The 24,547-nt window shown below is 36.3% G+C and overlaps 1 protein-coding gene across 1 annotated transcript; it reads right to left on the reverse strand.

The window, feature by feature from the left end:
• Window positions 1–1,410: 1,410 nt before the first annotated feature.
• Window positions 1,411–23,759, reverse strand: LOC127525473 (protein AHNAK2). Its single transcript, XM_051918043.1, is given in 8 exon segments — window positions 1,411–4,131; window positions 4,133–12,549; window positions 12,647–12,813; window positions 12,939–13,092; window positions 13,198–13,308; window positions 13,452–13,553; window positions 13,671–13,720; window positions 23,406–23,759. Coding segments are annotated over 8 exon segments (11,250 nt in total). The 5' UTR covers window positions 23,458–23,759; the 3' UTR covers window positions 1,411–1,934.
• Between the last annotated feature and the right edge of the window lie 788 nt (window positions 23,760–24,547).

The raw sequence follows: 24,547 nt of genomic DNA on the forward strand, positions 1-24,547 counted from the left end.
TGCTGCTCACAGAAATCATTGCACATCATGACTTTTTTTTTCCCACTGAGGTATTTATAGGCTTTTATGTGTTTGTTTGTTTGTTTGCGGTCATATTTCATGTAAACTGGGAATTTTTTTGTTCAGATTTGGTTAAGATCCCTTTAACAGGATACAAACTGCCCATTGTCCTTTTTCCACATATATTTCCTATTAATTTTTTTCCTAACCATTTGAACTTTAATGAAGACTTCTAAGAATCAAACCTACATAAGTTACTGTATTATTGTTTGTATTTAATTGTTACACACACACACAGAAATGTAAATCCCAAAATTATTCTAATATCAAGACACTTAGTACATCTTTTAATTACTACTAACAGGCTGACTATTGCTTTCTTGAGTTTCATTAAAAAAAACAAAAAAAAAACATAAAAACAAACTACTGTAGTACAGACCAAAAGCTGGTGTAATTCAAATATCTAAGCAACCACAAGAATGCACACAGACTTAATTTAAGGGTATCGCCTCTACAGGAGAACATACTGTATATCACTCAGTGGCAATAGACACAGTTGTTCTGTTTTTACCCTTAAGCACTGGTTTCCTCTGGTCGAAGTAGTGGTCAAGGCCACTCATCTAACTCATCAGCTCATTAGTAACGACTTCAAGACCTGAAATGGGTGTGTCCAATATGGGAGATATCCAAAATGTGCAGTGCTTGGGGTACCTGGGACAGGTTTGAGAAGCACTGGGTCCTATGCCATGAAGCCAGTTTAGGTGGATAGCCAGGTATGTTTCAGTTTAGTTTGCGCCAACCCTGATTTTTAGGCACCATGAAAGTGGTTTGGCTTTTAGCAGTGTTCACCACCACAGTAACTTGCGCTCCACGGCTAACCTGCTCCGGGGAAGGTTATGTTCTGGGTAAGAGATGTTAAACCACAATTGAACCAATCAGCTGTGAGCAAAGTGACACATGTCTGATGCAAAAAAGTCACTCCCTCTGTTTTTGCTCCAAATTTAATGTCACTAAATAGTAAAGGATTTTTAAAGACAAAATCGTCTGGCTTTTAACAATGCTTTTCAAAAATGAAAATTGTAATTTATTACTCACCCTCATGTCGTTCCACACCCGCAAGACCTTCGTTCATCTTCGGAACACAAATTAAAATATTTTTGATAAAATCCGATGGCTCAGCGAGGCCTCCATTGCCAGCAAGATAATTAACACTTTAGGTGCCCAGAAAGGTACTAAAGACATATTTAAAACAGTTCATGTGGCTACAGTGGTTCAACATTAATATAATAAAGTGACGAGAATACTTTTTGTGCACCAAAAAAAACAAAATAACAACTTTTCAACAATATCTAGTGATGGGTGATGGACAGACTTTGAGATAATGGACAGATTTGGGATGAATAAAACATATTTACACAATTGTTTTTATTTATTGTCAAGGCTGCAGAAACACTGATTTATATGCAATTATATAGTTTTCTCAAAATAGATAACCTCAAAGAAAGAAATGCCTCAATATGTGATACTGTCAACAGTCTTTGAAAGCTACACCAACTTTATAATTAATTTTATTTGTGAATATATCTATTTAAATGGTGTTTGCTTGAATATTAGGCTATTGAGTTTGCACTGTAAACAATTTTCCCAAGATAACAGTATTACAGTAAAGTGCACTGACAAAACACATACCAAATTATAATGTAATCATTTTTTTCCTATTATTCCTTGTACATACATAGTTTGTACGGTGGATATATATATTTTTCTTGAGTCTTTTAAGCTTAAAATCTCCATTAGCTAAACAATACTCTGTGATATGTTCATAAGTGTAATTTTACTTAATTAGCGTTACAATTCAGCTGGCTTATGATTATATAAGAGAACACTGAAACATACATTCAAAAGCATAAAATCAACTCAGCCATATATCATGTTCAATTCCCCCCATTCTCATCGGTAGAGGAATCCACATGTCTTAGAGATGTTTCATAGCTCACAACTGTGACCTCTTCTTTTTTTGCTACACTGTCAAAAAACCTCATTTTCTCAGTGTGTACCGTGTCTCTCAGCCTACGAATCGAGGAAGCCGTCTCATCAGAAATGGGTTCTGCAGAGTCTCCTTCAAATACACGTGTTCTCTGTGTCACAATTATTGTCTCTTTATCATCATGTAACGTTTCTTTCACAACATGCTTTTCCACCAATGTTTGCTTCCCACTTTGCACTCTGGTTTCCTCCACTGTCAACACTGAGTCTGAGCCTAGTGTTATTTGTAATGGTGAGGTGTGAATTCCATGGGCATCTAAATTAGTAAGGATAGCAGCTTGCTGTGTTTCTGGTATAGCTTGTATGTTCGATGTGATGACATGAATTTCCCCTGACATCTGTTTCAGAGTGTCCACTGAGGTTGAGGACATATCTGATGAGAAAGGGATGTTGACTTTCTCTGGCTGGTGAGGCTCCATTGATATCAGTTCACATCTGGCTGTGGAAGTCACAACATTAGTTTGTACATCATTGACCCCAACGGTGGCAGTGGGTTCCGCATATTTCACTTTAACTTTTGTAGGAGAGGTCTGTGACAGGCCAACCTGCTCAGTGGTTACTGTAGAACTTACATCTGCAAAAGCTTCAGATGACATTAGTGATAAAGTTGGGCTCATGTTTTCTTCCACAGCCTCGCTGAACGAGTTCTTCTCAGGTTCCTCTTGTGCCTTGCTGGATTCTTTCTCTACATCATCAGACTTCTTAGCCTCTTCAGGTGGTTTGATTATTTCTTCTTTCTCATCAGATTTTGTAGTTTTGGTTGGAGATGAAAATGAGAACTTGAACCAGCTTCCTTTTTCAGTTTTTGCTTGTTCTTTGCTAACAGCTGATTTCTGATCCGCTGAAGCCTCCGGATGTTTTTCACTTTCTTCAATCTTAGCGTCAACTAACTTATCACTTTCATCTGAGGACTGGCTGAATCCTAATTTTGGAAATTTAAATTTGAACTTTGATTTCTCCTGCACTGCTTTGTCCTTATGTTCTGCTGCTTCCTTGACTTTTTCTCCAGCCTCCTGATCCTGCTTAACAGATGGTTTGTCAATTTGTGCTTCCATTTCCTCTATTGTTGGAACATTAAATTCAACCTCAAAGCCACTGAGAACATCCTCAAGTCTCGGCATTGTAAATCTAGGTGACTTTACAGGTCCTTGTGCATCATCTTTTGGTTCTGTTTTAGCTTCTGGAGCATTTATGGTTGTGTCATCTTCTCCATCCTGAGATTTTGTTCTTGAAAGGCTAATCTTTGGCATTTTTATAGTAGGAAGTTTGAATTTACTTGGGGAGCCTTTGTCACCCTCCAGTTTTTTAACAGCAACCTCTGGAGGCTGTTCAGTGGTTTCTTGAATTTCACCCTCTCTGTGTATATCTTTGGACACTTCTACTTGTAAAGGCTTGTCTTTAATATTTAGATCAGTTTTAGTATCTGGTATATTTACTTCTGCTACTTTTCCTTTTGCATCAGATGTTTTTTGTGCTGAAATTCCAAATTTTGGCATTTTAAAAGTAGGCATTTTGAATTTACTTGGAGAACCTGAAACAGCAACGTTATCGTCTTTCAACTCTGTCTCTACCTCTGTTTTTTCAAGGCTGGAACTTCCCTCTAAAGCCATGTCTAATTTTGGGAGACTTGCATCATCTGCTGCGATTTTAATTTCTGGTTCAGTGATCCCAATTTCAGGTGTTCCTGTTTTTACTTCTTTTGCAGTTACTGTCACCTCAGGTGTTCCTGCAGTTACTGTCACCTCAGGTGTTCCTGCAGTTACTGTCACCTCAGGACCTTTTACTTTGGGTAACGAAATCCCAAATTTTGGAAGTTTAAATTTAGTTTCCTGTCCCTCTTGATTAATCTCTTTTGCTTTTATGTTGATATCAATAGATGGGGTTTCAGTCTCTGCAGTTTTGCATTTGATGTCATCTGATTGATCCACTTTTGATGTCTCTATCTCATAATCCACTGAACTGCCTTTAACTTCCTTGATGTCAGAATCAGGAGCATCAGTAGTGACCTTTGAAGTGGAAAATCCAAATTTGGGAAATTTTATTGTTGGGAGTTTGAATTTTGTTGGAGAGCCAAATTGTGGACTTTATTTCAGTTTTGCCATCTCTCTCACTTTCTCCCATTTCCGTAGTGCCCTGTAGCGAAATATCTGTTGTCATTTCACTGGCTTGCATATCCAATTCCACTGATCCTTTGGGTAACTTTAGCTCTTCCTTGTCTGTAGTTAGTACATCTCCTGACATTTTCACTTCTGTTTCAGTCAGAGCCTTCTTAAACCCTTGGTCACTCTCAGGACCTTTAGTTGTTGGGAGAGCAATCCCAAATTTTGGAAGCTTAAATTTGCTCTCTTGTTGTTCTTTATCCTTTCCCTTAATGTCCATCTCAATGGATGGATACTCAACATTTATTGTTGGCTCTTTCATGTCAACACTTGCTACTTCTCCTGACATGTTAAACTTCTTATCAGTAAGGCTAACTTCACTGATGTCCACATGTGCTGTAGGAATATCCACTGTGTCCTTTGATGTTTTGATTCCAAATTTTGGGAAATTGATTGTTGGAAGTTTAAATCTTGTTGGAGAGCCAAAAGTGTCCTCTTTCAAATCAGGTTGTTCTTCTGGTAATTTAATTTCTACAGATTGCTCTGAAACATCAACATTTCCCAGTGATGTGCCCATGTCAGCTTTGGGCAGACTCACATCAACTTCAGGAGCCTTTAGATCTGGTTTTGAAAATCCCAATTTGGGAAGTTTCACTTTCATCCCTTTGGAATCAACTTCAACTTTATCTGTTTTTCCCTCAATGGTCACATTTTGAATCGCAACATCAGGCTGTTGTACATGAACTTTTTCTTCACATAGCAGGCCAGTCTCAGTGTTTATTTCTTTACCCTCCATCTCTATCTCCTTTACTTTTGGCATGCCAATTCCAAAATGTGGCAGCTTAAACTTACTTCCTGTCCCATCAGTGTCCATCTCTTTGACCTTAATGTCAACATTAACAGTAGGCCCCTTAATATCTATGTTTGTTTCCATGTCAGTGGTTTGTACCTCTCCTGTTTCTGAGAAACTGATTTCAGGTTCTTTGATATCTACTTCAGCTTCTGGAATATCAGATGTGGACTTTGGATATTTGAGTCCAAACTTTGGGAAGTTGATTGAGGGCATCTTAAACTTTGTATGCGATGGATCTTCTTGTTTGTTCATTTCATCTGTGAAATTAATTTCTGCATCTTGGTCTTTAACAGATATGTTGCCCTCTTGCATAGACATATCTGCCTTTGGTTGACTGGCATCAACATCATGCCCCTTAATATCTGGCTTTGAAAAACCAAATTTTGGAAGTGAAAAGCTTGGCTTCTTCAGTTTCACATCAAGCCCTTTCAAGTCACCTTCAGGTATATCTGCTTTGCCTTCAATGGATATGCCTTGAACATCAACATCAGGTTGGGGTAGTATTACCTTACCTTCTGCTAGATTAACATCAGTTTCTTTAATTGTGGCATGTATATCAGCCTCCTTTTCAATTTTTGGTATTTGTTCAGACACCTTGATGTCTGGTTCTTGAGCAGTAATTTCTATTCCTTTAATATCCTTATCTGCTGATGGCAAACTTGCTGTACCTTTTGAACTTTTGACTCCAAATTTTGGCAGGTTAAGTTCTGGTAGTTTAAATTTGGTTGGGGAACTAACAATTGTTAGTTCTTTCTGTTCATCTTCTCTTCCTGGAAATGTAACTTCTACTGTTTGTTCTTTTACAGGTACATTACCCTCTGGTATGGATACTTCAACTTTTTGTATACTGACATCACCTTCTGGAGTTGCAATGTTTGGTTTGGAAAACCCAAACTTAGGAAATGAAAAGCTTGGTCTCTTCACTTTTACTTGCTGTCCTTTAGAATCAACCTCAGGCATGTCGGCACTCTTTTCAACTTTAGATTCATCACTGGGTGGCTTTACTTGTAATTTGTCGTCAGGTTTAGTAATATCACTTTTTATATTTGTTCCCTCTAGTTCTGAATCAGTTACATTGATGTCTAATGCTCCTTTTTGTGATTTAACACCAAATTTCGGGAAGCTGATTGAAGGGAGTTTAAACTTTGTTGGAGATCCAAAAATTGTTGAACCCTTTTGGTCAGACTCCACCTTTGACACTTTAATTTCCATATTTGCTTCTTCTAGGTCCATACTGCCTTCTGGTATGGAGATATCAGTTTTTTGTATACTTACATCAACCTCAGGGGCTTTTACTTCTGGTTTTGAAACCCCAAATTCAGGTAGTGTCTTTATCTGCACATCTATGCCTTTAGAATCACGTTCTGGTGGGTGAATTTTCCCCTCAGTTGTTATCTCTGTTTTTTTTAGATCAATTTCCTGTACTTCAGCTATATCCTCTGTCTTTGATGCACTTAAATCAAACCCTTTTACTTTAGGAAGGTCAGTACCGAACTTTGGCATCTTGAGCTTCCCCCCCTGTCCTACAAGTTCAGCTTCTTCAACCATTAAGTTCACACTTACAGATTGACCCTCTGTTGCAAGATGAGGTCCCTTTGTGTCAACTGATGGGGCTTCACCTGATATTTTTATTTGTGGACCGCTCACTTCAGGTTCTTTAACAGATATATCTACATCTGGCATTTTTTTCACTTCCTCCATAGCTTGTCCTTCAATCTTTGGGAAGTTGATTGAGGGGAGTTTGAATGTTGTTGTGGCACCAAAAGTTGTCGTATCTTTTTGCTCAGCCTCAACATTTGACACCGTGATATTTATACTTTGTTCTTTCATTTGCACATCACCTTCTGGTTTAGGGGTATCAACTTGTGCAAGATTGACATCAGTCTCTGGGGCCTTTATATCTGGTTTAGAAAATCCAAATTTAGGAAAGGAAAAGCCTGGTCTTTTCATTTTTATACCTGGGTCTTTTAAATCAACTTCTTGATCTATTTTGCTTTCTATTTTAGCTTGTGGTACTTCAGCTTCAACTGACAGTTCCCCAAGTTTTGTCTCTGGTAAAGAAATATCAACTTCTGCCTTTGATGATTTGGCCTCTGTAAGTGACAGGGTGTATTGATCTCCAGTATCTACCTTTGGCTGATCAACACTGATTGAGGGTTTCTTCAGCTCTTGACTGGGCACATTAAAGTCAATATTTAAGTCTGATGCTTCTCCTGATGTAACTATATCTTCAGCCTCCAAAGTAATTTCCTCACCCCTCAAATCTGTTATTTCAGATTTTACTTTGGAAGATGAACTTCCGAATTTGGGTAGTTTGAAAGTAGGAAGTTTGAATTTGAACGGTGACCCTCCAGTGGTTGAATCATCTTTTAACATCTCTGTTGTTTGAATATTCAAGTCAGACTCAAGATTTACATCCACTTCACCTACTGCCATAGATGTATCACCTCTCTCAACATTAATCTCTGGAGCTTTAACGTCTTGTTTAGAAAATCCATGCTCTGAGCTTGGCACTTTTGGCTTTTTCATCGTTACTTCCAATTCCAAGGAAGCCTCAGGTATGTCTGCTTTTCCCTCAGCACTCTCAATGTCATGTTTCAGTGTAGCCTCTAGTTTTTCTACATCAGTTCTTGATGCACCCTTTTTAAATTCTGGTCCCTTTCGCTTTGGAAATGAAAATTCAAATTTGGGCATCATAAATCTACTCCCTTGACCTCCAGGATCAGTGTCTTGAATCTTTATTTCAGCATCCACCGGTAGGGATTCGCAAGTTGCTTTTGGTGGTTCTATATCTTCTGTACCTTTATCTTTATCTTGTGATGCTGCAACTGCTGATGCTGCCTTTATTTCTGACTGTGCATCATCATCAGCTTTTGCAATAGACTCTTCTCCAGTCTTTGAAATGGAAATTTCAAATTTAGGGAGAGAAATTGTTGGAAGCTTAAATTTAGATGGAGAGCCAGAAGTACTTTTGTTTTTCAGCTGGACTTCTGGAGCAGGAATCGTCACCTCAGTCTCTTTGATCTCAGTGTCTGGCACAGATATTCCTTCTTTTTGAAGACTGGTGTCAGCATCAGGGATCTTAGTGTCAGATTTGGAAAAGCCAAATTTTGGAAATGACATTTTACGTTTTTTATGTTTAATTTCACTCTCTTTTTCTTTAGCCTCAGGGATGACTACATCTACTGTACCTGAAGGAACTTTGACTCCCATCTCAAGTTTCTCAGCTTGCACTTTCAGATCTTCTATAGTTGCTTCCTGATCAAGACCATGACCTACAAGGCTCATCTTAACCTCTGGTTTAGAAAATGCATGGTCGGGAGACAATACCTTTTCTTTTTTCTTTTCACAGTGTGCATCAAAAGCCTTTTCTACTTCTGTTGTAGATATATCCACTTCAGGTTTTGAAACACTAATTTGTGGGGTTTTCATTTCAGGTAATGATGGCAGTTCTCCAGACAGTTCAGCTTCTGGCACTTTAATTTCCATGGTAGGCTCATCTGTGGTGACTTCAGGCATTTGATTGTCAAAGTCTGCATCTGTTGATTTTGGAAATGAGACACCAAATTTTGGAAATTTAATTGTGGGAAGTTTAATTTTTGTTGGAGATCTTGGATCTTTCTGAGCCTGTTCAGACTCTGCATTTGATTTTTTGGTGTCTATAATAGATTCTTCTTTGTCCATACTATCAGCTGGCTTGCGAGCTTCAACCTTTGGAAGGCTAATGCCAAATTTTGGCTGTGTAACTGTAACCTCCTCTACACTAACACATTGGCCTTCTGCATAATCTTCTAATTTCATGCTTATTTGTGTTTCTGGAAGGCTTACATCAGGTTCTTCAATATCTATATCTACAAATGGCATGTCTTTCACTACCTTGGATGATTTCCCACCAAATTTTGGTAAGTTGAAAGAGGGGAGTTTAAACTTTACTGGTGTACCACCCGTTGTTAGATCTTTATGTTCAGCATCATCCTTTGAAACTGTGAAATTCACATCCGACTCTTTTATTTCCACAGAACCTTCCGGAATGGATAAATCAACCTGTGGAAGACTGACATCAATGTCTGCAGCTTTGATGTCTCGTTTTGAAAACTCAGCAGCTGAAATTTCTTCAATATGGTAAGTCAGACTAGCATCAACCTCTGGTTTAGAAAATGAAATATCTTCAGATGATTTTATTTCTTTTTTCTGAAAACCATCTACTTTTGGAATGCTAATACCTTTGATTTCTGTTTTTCCCTCAGGTAGAGACAAGTCAACTTCAGGTTTGGATACACTGAGAGTCATCTCCAGGCCTTTTGTGTCAGATGCTGTAGATTCTACAGATAATTTAGCTTCAGGCAATTTAACATCCTTTGTGGTTTCATCTGTGCTGACTTCAGGCATTTGAATATCAGCCCCAGCATCTGTTGTCTTTGGAAATGAAACTCCAAATTTGGGAAGTTTAATTGTGGGAAGTCTAAATTTTGTGGGAGAAACTGTTGAATCCTTGAATTCAGCTTCTATGTCTGTTGTCTTACTTTCCACATCTAGTTCTGTCCCATCTGCACCTTGTAAAGAGACCTGTGCAGCTGGAAGAGTTATGTCAGCATCAGATACTTTAGTATCTGATTTAGAGAATCCAAATTTGGGAAATGATATTTTCCTTTTCTTCATTTTAGACTCTTCTTTTATTTCAGCTTGTGGTAGTTCAGATGGCTCCACTTCAGTTTTTCCACTAACCTTGATCAGTGTAAATCCACTCTCCTCTCGAGCATCTTCTACAGCCTCAACCTTCATGTCAACTTTCCCAACCCTTTCTTTTTTCGGCTTTTGTGTAGTCTCACTGGAAATGTGGTCTTTGCTACATTCAACACCTGCATGAATTTCAGGTGTTGAGAGCCCAGTTTCCTCCTGCTTTGATTTTCCCTCTGTCTTGGGGATTTTTATTTTTGGAACAGAAACATCTATGCTCGGCATTTTTATTTTACTCCAATTTTTGTCTTTTTCCGAACTATATGCTTTGGGATCAGTCTCAGATGCTCTCTTCTCAGAATCTAATACAACCTCTATTATTTCATTTTCTTCCACTGTAACATCCTCTTTTGTGGTGACTTCAGTTGTTCCTTTGATAGATTTCCCTCCAATTTTGGGCATTTTTAACTTAGGCATTTTCATTTTATTTGGAGAGGAATCTGTGTCTTTGCTTTTGATTTCAGCCTTCAGTTCTCCTTCAACGTCTTGTTTTGAGGTTTCCTTAACAGTGCCAGTGCAAACGTCATGTTCGATCATTAGATCACCCTCTATATCATGTGCTTTTTTTGTTTCATGCTCAGGTGCACAGCTTTCACCTTTTTGAGATTTTTCAAAGACATGTCCTTCATCAAGATTCTCCTTGATTTCATCATTATCACTTTTAGATGATGTGGCCTTTATTGGTAATTCAGTCGCGATACCAGGGAAGCGAATGTCAGGTGTCATGATCTCAAAACTAGGCATAGATACCTTTGTTTTCTTCGATTTCTTTTCATGTCTTTTTCTGTCTGCTTTGATATCTGTATCAGTATAGTCTTTCACAGCCTCATCTTGAGTGTCTGTATCTTTGGCTACTTTGATTTTTTGCAGTTGAACTGATTGTTCAATGGCTTCCATTCCTGGTATTTCAATGTCTTCACGCTTTGGAAGTTTGAATTTTGCATCTGAGGATGTACTTATCTTATCTCTCGCTAACATTTTGCCAGTTTTTGGTTTGTGGTCTGCTTGCTTAATTTTTGATTGGTCTGTTTTGCTCTCGGTTATACCTGTTTCATCAAAATGAAATTGTTCACTTTTAGGTAACAAGATGGCTTGATCTTTTGAAGCAACAGGAGAGAGTCTCTGTTCTTCTTTATCCATTGTGTCAGGCAACTTAATGTTTATTTCTGTGCTCATGCTCGAAATTTTACAAGGAGATCCTTTAGGTGTCATACCAGTCTTGTCTGTTTTCATTTCCAGGATTTTGATCTCTCTCTGTACAAGGACTCCTGTGATGTCTCTCTCAGGTAATTTAAAGGCAGGGAATTTTGATACTGCTTCTTTTACATCCTCAACATTAAACTCTTCTGCTTCCCCATGAGCTTGGGGTTTTTCTGCCTTTGAGATATTTATTATCTTCTCAATTTTTTGTTCTTTAATTCTAGGAGACTTAAACTTGGCTTTTGATCCTTTGTCCTCCATGCCAGGAATCTCAATTTCCTCTCGTTTCAGGAGAGGCACTTTGTTTGGGTCTCTTTGTTTTATAGTTATCAAGTCTTCCTGGTTGAATTCAGAGATATCCACCTTAGGTAGTTTAAAATGTGATTCAATATTTGCTTTTGTTGTTACTTCGGTGTCTGTGCTACCCCCAATACTTTTCCCGCTTTTGTCCACTTCCAGAGCATGTGATTTTGGCTGGGATATAACTGGTGTTGAAGTGATTGGTTTCTTTGTGTCCATGACCGTTGAAGAGACATCTTGTTTTGTCTGAATCTCAAAAGTGTCTGGTGTAAATTCTAGTCTGTTTACCGTGTTTGCAAAATGACTCTTTGATGTGGCTATGTCTGCCATTGGCCCCCTGGTTCGAATCCCATAACTTTCTGTTTCTAGAATGTTTCTTTCTTTCTTTTCCTTGTCGCTGCCAATTCTTGGTGATTTGCTTATTGGTCCTACATCTGGCATGTCAAGAGAAACCTCAATTTTAGGTATGTCCATGTACATTTCTTCTGACTTTTGTGTCTTCTCTAAAATCTCTTTAGTTATTGGTTTGCCATCGGAATCAACTTGATGTCCAACTGCTTCAATTTGTGATATTACATTAGGACTATCCATAATATTGTCGAATGCTGATGTATCCGAAGTTCGCATCCCACTTGTGGAGGATTTTAATTGGCTCTCTGTTTCTATTTCATATTTATCCTTTCCTGGAGTACTAACCCTCAGTTCCGATCTCTCTCTCCTTTCTTTTCCATCCTCTTCAAGAGCAACTGTAATATCAGTAGTCTTTAAAGTAGTGTCCAAACTGATGAGCTCAACCTTATGCAGTGATTCATTCGCTGGCAGAGTCGGGAATGTATATTCATCCCTTGCTTTAGTTGAGTCAGTATTTTCAGCTTCATTCAAGATTTTAGGGCTCTCTAACACATTAGTCCCTGGCTCTACGGCTATATTCATAATAATTTGGTTGTCCAATACTTCCATATTGTCTGTTGATGGCACCTCTTCATTTTCTTGGGTTTCTTCAACAGACTTGCTCCTGCAGCCTGCCATCCTCATCTTAAGTTTCATTTTGTGTGTCTTTTTCTTCTCTTTTCCATCTGGGGATTTTAATGGAGACTTAAGAGGAGACTCTGTGTCACTTGTTGGTGGACTTATCTCTAATTTTCTCTGTTCTTCTGCTTCTGATGTGCTGTGAGATCTCTTAAAATTCGCCCTGCGACCTTTGCTAAAGGTGGGGAATTTGGGCCAAGAAATGCGATCATATTGTTTTTTCATCTTCCTTCTACCTCTCATTTCTGGTCCTCCTCCTTCCTCTTCTTGCTCAGCCTCCTCACCCTGTAAACATTGATGAAGCAGATATAGGGTCAATGAAATCTCTAAAGAAGCTTTGTAGTATTCTGTAATTGAATATAATGGACAGTATGATAATTACAATGGTTATATCTGGCCTCATTGTCTCAGCATCTTCCTGGGTTTTTGGAGGTGGTTTGCGTTTTAGACAGAAAGCCACTTTATATGGTTGAGCATGTTCAAGAATCTGGAGGGCGTCTTCATATGACACATCATCAAAGTATACCGTAGCACTAAGAATCTGATCACCTGAAAGGCCAGATGGAAGGACACAAATGAGGATGCAAGTGGAAAAGATGGAGGAAAAACAAAATGAGCTGTATTCTAGCGTCAGAAATGTTCTGTAATGTGCTATAATAATGATGACATCTCACCCTCTTTCACACTTAGATGCTTTGAGGCAGGTGACTCTGGTTTTACTTCCTTGATGAAGATGCCATCCTTTCCCCCTCCACTTACAACCAAACCCTCAGCACAGACTTCTTTTTCAGTTTTCACTATCATTTCTGACTGATCATTTTGCATGTCCTGAAACAAAAGGCAAAGTCATTTAGAAATCTGTTCATACTTTTTATTATTCACATTTCTAATCATCTGTATTCTTCACTGGAGAGAACTTTAGGTGTGTTTGACCTCTGTTTGATTCATCTTGGCAGAGGAACGCTTGTCAAACAGTGAGCCAAAACCAATCCTTTTGCTTTTTTTGGAACCCTTGGTGGGTGAGTCATAGAAGTCACCTTCAGCCTGGGAAAAATAGTTAGCATGTATGTAATCTATTATAGAGTATAATAGTTAGATAAGATACAGCATTATGAAATTCTAAATTTGGGTTATCATACATAATATTAAATAGTTAAGATAAGGGTGTTGTGTAAAATAGCAGTCACCTGTTTTTCGTATTTTTCTGTGGTGGGGAATTCCTCAACAGGAGAGGAACCCTGAGGACGAGGTCGTTCCTCCTCTAAAACTTCAGGCTCCTCACATGGTATCTGTTACATTAAAGATACCAATTAAAGTATGTTTAAACAATCAACCAGTTTAAAACAGAGAGACAAAATAACACAAGTGTATATTTGTTGAATCTGCTGTACTTGAGTGATACTCACTAAATCATCATCTGTGTCTTGTTCTGGTCCCTTCAGCCTTCGCCCTTCACCTGTTGTGATGAAAAATGCAGAATACACACTTGTAAATACTTTTAAGGGTCAAGCTTTGTGAATACATAGATTTCACATCTGACTGGTAAGCAAAATACTCAGATGCATTACATTTCTGCACACATGACTTTAATTTAAAGAATCCATCCTAAATGTCAAGAGCCTGCTTGTCATCAGTGCCATCTATGCCTTCCATATTTGCTGATTGGAGAGTCAATGAGGGATCTATTTTGACGGATCAATCTTTGTATCTGCAAAGATCGCAGAGTCTAAGGCAAGATTTCCTGGTAGATATTCCCACGGGATCCAGATAGTCTACCTGCTTCTGTTGCTTCCTGTAAAGTGAGGCACTCTATTGATCTGAAGGGGTTGGCTTACACTGCCAGCAATAAGGACAACATGGAAACATGAGCTTCGATAGATCCGAAAAAGAACAGTGAAACTAATATGGTTATAAATATCTGCAAATGTGGTATTACTGGAAAAATAATGATTAAAATAAAAATAACTTCACTGCATGAAGACATACATTAATCCCCTTGCACAATTTAATTTTTTTTGGATGTATTCAACAATATTGTACAATAGACAGAAAGTTTAAATATTGCTTATACCAGCAGCAAGAATACTCTCATGACCACCTTTCTTCTGAGAAAGACATTTATTTCCAGTTTCTCATAACACAATGCACTTAAAATAAAAGGATCGTTTAGGTACATATACATTTTCCATGAGCCTCACTCTGTCCAGGCCATTAACCTGCACTTTCCTGCAAACACTTATCCAGGCATCAGGTCTAGATGGCATTAAAGTACACTGGAGATTTATGTATGTGCATGTATGCCATGTTGCACATGAATAGTATAAATACACTAGCAGATTGTTCGTATCTTTCACAGTTTCTAATAATCAGACACTCTATACTTGGGAATGCACCAATGGATAGACAATTAGGAAAAATGCTAAATGCAAATAATAAATTATGTACAGTTAATAAATAGACTTATTAAAGAAAGGAGAAAACTTTTCCCATGTCTTTTGTTGATGTCAAAGGCTTTGTGAACAATCCAAATCAATGGTATTTTGATAAATTAATGTCAATCATTTGTCATTCTGTCTTTAGGCAGATGCCAACATTGACAGGTTACATTACACACCCTTTATCTCAAAATTTAAAAACAAAATTACGCAAGTTTTGTGCCAACCACTATTAGGCTCTTTAAAACCTGCTTTTAAGCACAGGTAAAGCAATATTTCATACTTGAAAGGGGTTTCGCACCACTTTTGCTGGGTGTTTTTTTTTTTTTTTTTTTTTTTAACCCAGTTCCTTGGGTTATGAAACCCTGCTCTGCTTAGCACTGCCTTTAATAATAACTGAATGGTACCGTGAGAAATAAATAATCCCAACAAGAGGAGCCATTAATTTAGCAGTTCACATACTGTGTTCCTCCAATCAATGATATTGGCTAAACCAATGGTTTAAGTAAACTGATGTGTATAGGAGAGATCAGGGATGATTGTAATACTTTAAATGAGGTTTTAGTTCAACATATATGATGAACAAGCAGATGAACAACATAGCTGTTGTTGCAGCTCAACAAGTTTCAACAAAGTTTTTATTCTGGCTGCTGTTATAGTTAAACAGGCTTAAGATGTTTTTTCAGTTTTGGCTTTATAATATCTGCCCAAAACCAACAGCGAATGGAACAAGCCTAAACAACAGGCCTAGCTATCTTTGTGTGCTCTTTGTGTACTGTTTTCAGGCTCCCCACCCATGTCAGGTTAGGTTAGTTTTAAATAAATTGTAACATATTTAGATATAAGTTTAGGATGTGCAGGATGATGATGCATCAGCCAATGTGTTATTATAGGAAACAAATAGAAACATTTGCTAATTTAGTTGTTATAGCACAAAATGTTAAAATATTAAATAAAGGGGTAAGATCCACCCTACTGGGGTAAGATAAACATGGACAAACTTTTATAGAATGTATAAATGATTTTTGATATAATTCGCATTAATATTTATATTTTTTTAAATGTCATTAATTTAAAATACTAAATAAACTATTGTATTTAAAAATTTATTTTGACAATTTAGTTGATAATAATTGAATAACTGATGACAGACAAAGCAGAATCACAGTAAAACAGATTTATCTGAAAGGTATATAAGTCATAGAATAATTTTACAGGCATATGAATATTTACATATTCAATTGCCCATATTTTAATTGAAGATATGTCATAATAAAAACAGTGAAATCAAATTGAATGATTTCACTCAATTAACCTATAGGTTTTAATGCAAAGATGTCTCAAATGTACATGGAAATATTGAATAATAACCCCATTAATTGCAATAATTATTCAATTAAAAAATAATAACACTAGTAACAACATGCCACTTGGGGCCTTCTGTGCCAATTCTGTGCCTCATCTCGTCATCTTTTGGTCAAAAAAAACTTTTACTTCACAAATTTAAAAGCATTGATGTGTCCACAAATCCCTCATTAACAAATAGACACAAAAAACTTTGATATTCAACATAATACAATGTCATAGATCACTATTTTCCAGAAACACAAAATTAGATCAACCTCAAAACTGTTTCGACTAAATCTCACAAATTTGATATTTAGATGAAATGACAAAATTAAAAATAGCGTGGCGATTCATCAAAAATGCTTAGATGTGACTTTGTGTCATCTATGGTCAGGAGAAAACAATTAAGGTGGGGGGTCATCTTGCCCCGGGGGCATCTTACCCCAACCAACCTATAAATGAGGCTGTCTGTTAGATGGTAGGTAATAATTAGGAATAAAATACATAAAAATGGTCTTTAAAGGCCATTGTTCATCCATCATTAATAAGTTACTTAAAATACAAATCAACACCAAACCATGTTGAAATCATTACTGGGCTTTTATACTTCAGAAATATGTTTCCATTAGGATTACACAAGATATGTGAGCTCAAGTGTAGGTGATGTGAAATCAGATTGTGTCTGACGGTTCAGGTAACATACTGTACTAATCACACCTATAGAGTACCTCAGGGATGACGTGGTTTTTGTAGGCCAACCCGGAAGTTAGCGGCGCACGGGTTCCCTCGATCGAAAGCCAATGCGTTTTTCCAAAGATTTTTGGAAAATCGCAAAAAATAAGCTCTGCGTTTAACAAAGCGTTATGACACTTAAACATTTTGTCTATCAAGATAATCTTTACAAGTTAACACAACATTTATACATTTTGAAGCCTAAATAAAGTCGTCAGATATAAAAAGCTAACAGTAGGCTATAAACGGACTATAGCACACCATGGTCGCGGATCAACGTCACCACCACCAAGCTTCCTCAAACTTTATTTAAAAAACAACTTTATTTAAAAACATACTCGCTGATTATGATCTGCGCTGTGTATCCACTTTTTCGTTAGAAATGCTGTCCAAATGTCCTGTTTGTCATGATGACGTCTAAAGTCCCCGCCAAAGGTAGTTCCTTTTAGTAATTTGTTAGCAATCGCCGTTTTTAAGACACAATAAAGGTTTAAAAAATCACAAGCGGGTTATAACTGGTGTGTTTTATGTCATAGATCAAAACGTGAAACTATTTAGAGGCTTTGTCAACCACAGACCTTATTTCAGGCGATTTAGCAAAAACCCATTCGAAAAACCCTATAGACTTTAGGGCGATGGAACCAGAAGTCCTAAAATGCTAACTCGCTTCTGGGTTTTGCATACAAAAACTCGTCATCTCTGAGGTACTCTATTGCCTTTAATATACTTTTTTTATGTTACTGAAATATCTTGAAGTACAAACATGTGCTCTGTCTTAATATAATATATATAATGCTTAGTATTTCCAAAACATCAAGTTTGCTGCATTTTAATGACACTGAAGTGCCATGAAGTGCCTCTGCAGCTAAACATTAAAGGTTAACAATATTAGGTTTGCACCTACCTGATCTGTGGTTTACTTGAAGGAATATATGTTTCACTGTATTCCAGATGGTAATTTACCTATAGTGCACAGCATGCATTGACAGAACTGTCTGTGGGTAGTTAGTTTTAGAGAAGATGAAGGGCCCTGCCCTTTTTTGTAGACTTTTAAAGGTATGACACAACCCTGTTTCAGGGCTGTGGTTCAAGCTCCTGATAATGTCATTGTGCTGAAGAACAAACATGTGAATGTGTTGCACTGCTTGCACACAATCACAAATGTGAAGTCTTGAGATTTTAGTGATTTTTAGCAAAGAATTGTAGTGAGGGTGTTTATGTCCCTCTGTTCTCCAGTGAATGTCTGTTTAGTTTAAATTTGAGTTGAAGGAAATAGTTATGACATTAGTGCACAGTGGGATGTGAATGCAGAATGAAGACAAGATCTCATGCAGTTTAGAGATTTTAGACATTGTGATTTTAGCCACACAATGAATAAATAAACAATAAGTGCTTGAAGAATAGATCAGTTTACTTAATGCAAAGCAAGCTGTCAATCTCATAATGACAGTATGTCTTTGTGTGTGTGTGTATGTGTGTGTGTGTGTGTGTGTGTGTGTGTTAAAGTAAATATTTCAATCATATTTATTTGTCTTTGATCGAGCTGGACATGAGTGCTATTGAATTTAATTGTCTGAGAAATTCAAAGTTAGTAAATTCATAACGTAGTTACTCCCTAATCAAATATTTGCTCATTGGGTGCTGCTCTAAAAGTGAAAAGAATGTGTTTTATGCAAGTGACCAAGCAGTATATAATTTGGATTACTATAGGAAATCCTGTAATACTAATTATAAAGTAGGACTTGGAAAAAGTATCCTAATCAACCTGAATTCACCCTATAGGAAAATGCATGCACACATAGATTCTGCTTATGTTTTTATGATGTTATGCTATGAAGCGTTACACATTTTAAGATCAGGTAATTTTATTTTAATCTATGCTGTTGATATATCATCACTACAAATAGTAACTAGTGTACATTGTGTTAAATGTGTGTGTCTTGTGGTGGAGAGAGGTATATTATGATCACATTCATTATTTCTAAGTGAACGTGAGATGTAGCTTTATTTTTAATCATTTTATTTTGGGGGTGAGAGAGGAGGAGTGGGACTATAGAACATAACTCGCTCTGCAAAGCAATATGAATATGAAGGTTGTGCATGTGTTGTCCATTTTGATTATTCGATTATTGTGGACGTTGATTAAACAAATCAACAAACGACTTTTTATCTCACAATTCTGACTTTGTTTCTAGCAATTGTGAGTTTACATTTCGCAATTCTGACTTGTTTCTCAGAATTGTGAGATAAAAACTTTTTTTTGCTTGTTTTAAAGTAAGAATTACGAGATGTAAATTCCCATTTGCGAGTTATAAAGTGAAAATTGTAGATAAACTCACAATTGTGTGATATAAACAATTGTGAGTTTAAAGTCAGAATTGCAAAATACAAACTCACAACTGCGAGAAAAAACTTGCAATTCTGACTTTATTTCTCGGAATTGATAACTCACAATTGCATTTTTATATCTCACAATTCTGATAAATAAAGTCAGAAGTATCAGATTTTAAACTTGCAATTGCAATAAAAAAGCTCACAATTCTTCAGAATTGAGACTTTATATCTCTCAATTTGGACTTCATAATTACTCACAATTGCGAGTTTATATCTCACACGTCTGAGAAGTAAATTCAGAATTGCGTGTTTATTGAAAGTTTCTGACTTTTTGTCTCAGAATTGTAAGAAAAAACTCTGAATTACGAGTTTATATATCTCACAATTCAGACTTTTCAGAATTGTGAGATACAAACTCACAATTGCGAGGAAAAACTCACAATTCTGACTATTTCTTTGAATTGCAAGATATAAACTTGCAGTTTGAGAAAAAAGGTGTGAGATTTAAACTTGAAATTGCGAGAAAAAAGTCAGAATTGTCAGATAAAAAGTCAGAATTTCCTTTTTTTTTTATTCTGTGGCGAAACAAGCTTCCATAGGTCATTTTGAGCATGATAGTGATGGTCGCTATAATGTTTCTTGAAAAATTAATAATAATAACAGTATACAGGTATGGAACAAGAACAATTTAATATTAGTAAAGTACTTAATAATGCATTTTTAAATAATCATGCATATAATAAGTCCAAATGTCCAAACCGTTTACAGACCTCCTTAACTGAAACAAGTATCGTAAATGCTGTAGTATATTTCATGATATTACACACTTGGCTGTACAAATACTGAAATTTCCCAACTACTGATCCTGTATGTTTGCACATCACCCATGACCAAGATTACAGGCATTAGCGGTTGTTTTCTGCTCCTGTGGCCATATGGGCCCAGAGCTCTGCTCCTTCGCCACACTAATATGGTTAATTAGCTGCTCAGCAAGTTACAGGCAGAAGGAACATCAATTCTGGCCTGCGCTCATAACATCATACACAAGCCTCTTTCAGAGTCAAGTGGGAAAGACTTGTTTGTATTCAAAATATAATTGAATTTCAGGGCCGGAGAGGGAAAATAAACTGAAAACTGAATTGGATTTTCTTCCCTATTAAGAACATGGGACCAAGTTCCCATGTTTCCAATCAATCAGGAACATTAATTGATACATTTATGTGCCAATGGGATAATGGCTTTAGAATTGATGGGAAGAGAGAGTTCTACCGGAAATAAATTCTGTCATCACTTACTCATCGTAATGTCATTACAACCCTGTATGTTTAATAAATAAGACATTTAAAAAATGTCTTAGTTGTTTTTTTTCTCCATATAATGAGAGTCAATGTTGTATGGACCCCATTAACTTACAAAATATCTTGAATCTTTCAGGTTTGGAATGATATGAGGTTGAATAAATGAAGACAGACTTTTCTTTTCTGGATGAACTTTCCCAGTAAATATCTTACAGTAAAAAAAAAAACAAGGTCATGATTATATAGGCATATTATCAGTTCAGATATGAAATGACGTGACAAGTGTGGCCAAGTATGGTGTCCCATACTCTGAATTTGTGCTCTACATTTAACCTATCCAAGTGCACACACACACACACACACACACACACAGAGCAGCCATTTTTGCTGCTGCGCCTGGGGAGTGATTGGGTGTTAGGTGCCTTGCTCAATTGTGGGTGGAAGAGAAATGAGGGTGGAAGAGAAATGAGAGTGGAAGAGAGCACTGTTCATTCACTCCCCCCACCTACATTTCTTGCCAGTACTGAGACTCAAACCCGTGACCTTCAGGTTACAAGTCCGACCCTCTAACCATTAGGCCACAACTGCCCCAAATAAATACACAAAATATCAATACCAAAGTCAATCACACAAACCACGAAAAATGCTACAACACTCTCAAATTCATAATTTATTCATTGGCTGGAGGACATTAGTGAGATGCTGATAGATATGACTTATTTTTGGAGTGGACTCTAGTGCGCATAATCGATGAGTATTTTATGGACTGCGGATGCACTAATATTTGAAGAGCTTCTCTATAAATATGCTTTTCTTACTGTAAATTCAAAATATGTACAAAGTCAAAACATAGACATGTTTTTGATTGAATTTTGATTGATCTAATATCCATTTTCACACTTTGAGAATCTGAGCATAGTAGAGACAAAGCCATCCATCACAGGACAGACTTTATTTAGGTGAAAACTCAATTTTGACAAAATAATGTACAGAATAATTTACCTTTTAAGTACTGACATGATATCTTTGCAATGTACTCATCTTAGCGTGATCATAATTCAATAATTTTTTTAGATAGCACAGATTGTGTTAATGCAATCTCACAAACGTTCAACATCATGGAAAAGCTCCAGAATGAATCTGACATCTGTATAAAACCAGAGCACAAAAACACAATTCATTTAATTAAATCCTGTGTATGTCATTCTTGGTTATATATCTAGCAATTAAGCTGTCATGCAGCTGTTGTATTGGGAGATGTACTGGTTGCTCATTGCACCCTGTGAGATCACTAAAATAGAGCTATTGTCTCATTTAGGTTACTTTAAGTGTGTGTTTGTATGTTCCAGAGCCTGAAGTTCATCTGAAGGTCAAAGAAAAAACTAGATAAATCTGCTAGCTGAACTGGATAGGATTTCAAAGTCTTTATAACGAAGTCAAAAAGCTGCAGTTACTGCAACATAGAATGACACAACCAAAGAAAACATTAGAAAAAGAAGGTAGGCTACATAAGATGTCTGAGACACCACAATGTTGTGAATCGCGCGCATATAAATATGTGTGTGTGTGTGTGTGTGTATATATATATATATATATATATATATATATATGGCTCCCTTATTGCTCATGAATTTGATGTATCTTATTTATTTTAGAATTCTAAATATTTATATAATGTATATAATTATGTATATAATTATATATTTTTTAAATTATATATATAGTATTTTAGAATTGTATATATTTATATAATATATGTAATTATATATATTATGTATATAATTATAATTTATAAAAATATAGTATATATATTTTAATAATATATAGTTTATTTAATAAATGTATGTATATTTATATTAATATATTATGAAAAAACAATCAATTTAAATATATATATACTGTGTGTGTGTGTGTGTGTGTGTATATATATATAGATAGATAGATAGATAGATAGATAGATATTAATAATATATAGTTTATTTTATAAATGTATGTATATTTATATTGTGGCTCCCTGTTTGCTCATGAATTTGATATATCTTATTTATTGTAGAATTGTAAATATTTATATAATGTATATAATTATGTATATAATTATATTTTTTAATGTATATATTATATATATTTTAATAATATATAGTTTATTTTAAAAATGTATGTATATTTATATTAATATATTATGAAAAAATCTATCAATTTAAATATAAATATACTGTGTATATACTGTATATATAATATATATATTTTATATATATTTTAATATATAGTTTATTTTATAAATGTATGTATATTTATATTAATATATTATGAAAAAATCTGTCAATTTAAATATAAATATACTGTGTGTGTATATACTGTATATATAATATATATTTTATATATATTTTAATAATATATAGTTTATTTTATAAACGTATGTATATTTATATTATTATGAAAAAAATCAATCAATTTAAATATAAATATACTGTATGTATATATATATATATATATATATATATATATATATATATAGTTAAAATAAAACTGAGCACTTTTATAAAATGTTGTCCAAAATATTACTGTAAAAATACAATCTCAAGCTTTTGTAAATCCTTGTAAATAACACTATCCAAATTCAACAATCCCTAAACGCTCTGAAATCATGCTCTCAATATTGTAAACAAACACACTGCAGATGCTGTTGATAAAATACTGCATAACTCTTTTGACACACCCACAGCCACATAGCCACGCCCCCTTTACTGCAGACACACCCAGATCACACACAGTGCAGCGTCATCTCAGCAGAGAAATGCAGTGATGCTTGTAAACAAGCTCAGCACCAGTGTCCCACTAACACACACATGCACAGTCCAACTGCAAGACTGTATTGTCCTGCCACCAGAGGTGCTGACTGCTGAGATAAAAATAGCACAGACCGGCAGAATGAAACAGAACGAGAGAGAGAGAGGAAAAGCTAAAGAGACAGAGCAAAATAAAGAATGATGCCCACCCGCGGCTGACGCATGCCAGTTGGGAAATGCCAGGTGAAAACAGTCACACATGATGGCTGTCTCCTGCGGATCTTGATCTGGTTTCTGGTGATGTCCTGTTTCGGGGCAGCCTCACTCTCTTCCTCCGAGGCTAATGAACCTGCTGCTTTCTCTTTCCTCTCAGTCAGTCACTCCAGATGCAGAGAACAAAATAAAGTGGGAGCCGGTGAATGATAATAAAGTCAGTCTGACTTGGTATGCAAGGAAGGGACGGAGAAAGATGTCTTGCTCCATCCACACTAGTTTGTCCACTACTTCACAGGAGTAAAGCTGCACTCTCCTCCCTGCCAGAATAAAGTCGGTCTCTCTAGCACGATAAAACAATTAAAGGGGGTATGGCTGACTTGGGACAGAGGGGGCAGGGTTGTCCCAAACAACACAAATCCCTCCTTCTAAGCATCCCACTCCACCCTCCTGATCACTTTGACCAGTCACTGCAGAGCCGCTCTGGACTGTCCAGCAGCTGATTGGTTCAGCACACAAGAAAAACATTGCAGCTTTATAGGCATGCGGCAGAGATGCGTAATTGGATTTGACACCACACAGTACATGTTTTCATGTGTGATGGGTGACTGAAGGGGAACTGAGGATGCTGTCTGTCAGGTGACTGTGTTTAAGAGCAGCTGTTTACCTGAGTTGTCTGATGACAAACTTGATAAGTATGATGTGTAGTTGTGGGACGTGTTTGCATGAATGTCTCCCCTTGTTTCTGCACAATTCTGTCCTTCTGAGGATGGCCACTTAGACCATGGCTAAATGATTTATCATTTCATGTCTAAGAATAAAAATGATCTCAGAAAGGTACCAGACTGTGTGACGTCAACCTGAGACCAGTTCAGCGCGGCGGATTGCCACACTCAGACTACAGCAGTCGTATTTTATAGCCTTTGTGGATCTAAATCAAAAAAGGTTAAAGAAAAGTCTTGATTTTTTTTGCCCATGGGATAGAAAAATCACAAATATAAGAGCTCTTTAGTATCTCATCTTTAGTATCTTCAGTATCTAAGAAGTTTTTCTCAGGCAGTTAAATTTGACATTGCCGCAGTCTCCTGTTTCTCATATTTTATTTATTTATTTTTTGTCTGAGAAACCGTATAATCTC

This window comes from Ctenopharyngodon idella, chromosome 13 (assembly GCF_019924925.1).
Source record: "Ctenopharyngodon idella isolate HZGC_01 chromosome 13, HZGC01, whole genome shotgun sequence".
Classification (NCBI taxonomy): domain Eukaryota; kingdom Metazoa; phylum Chordata; class Actinopteri; order Cypriniformes; family Xenocyprididae; genus Ctenopharyngodon; species Ctenopharyngodon idella.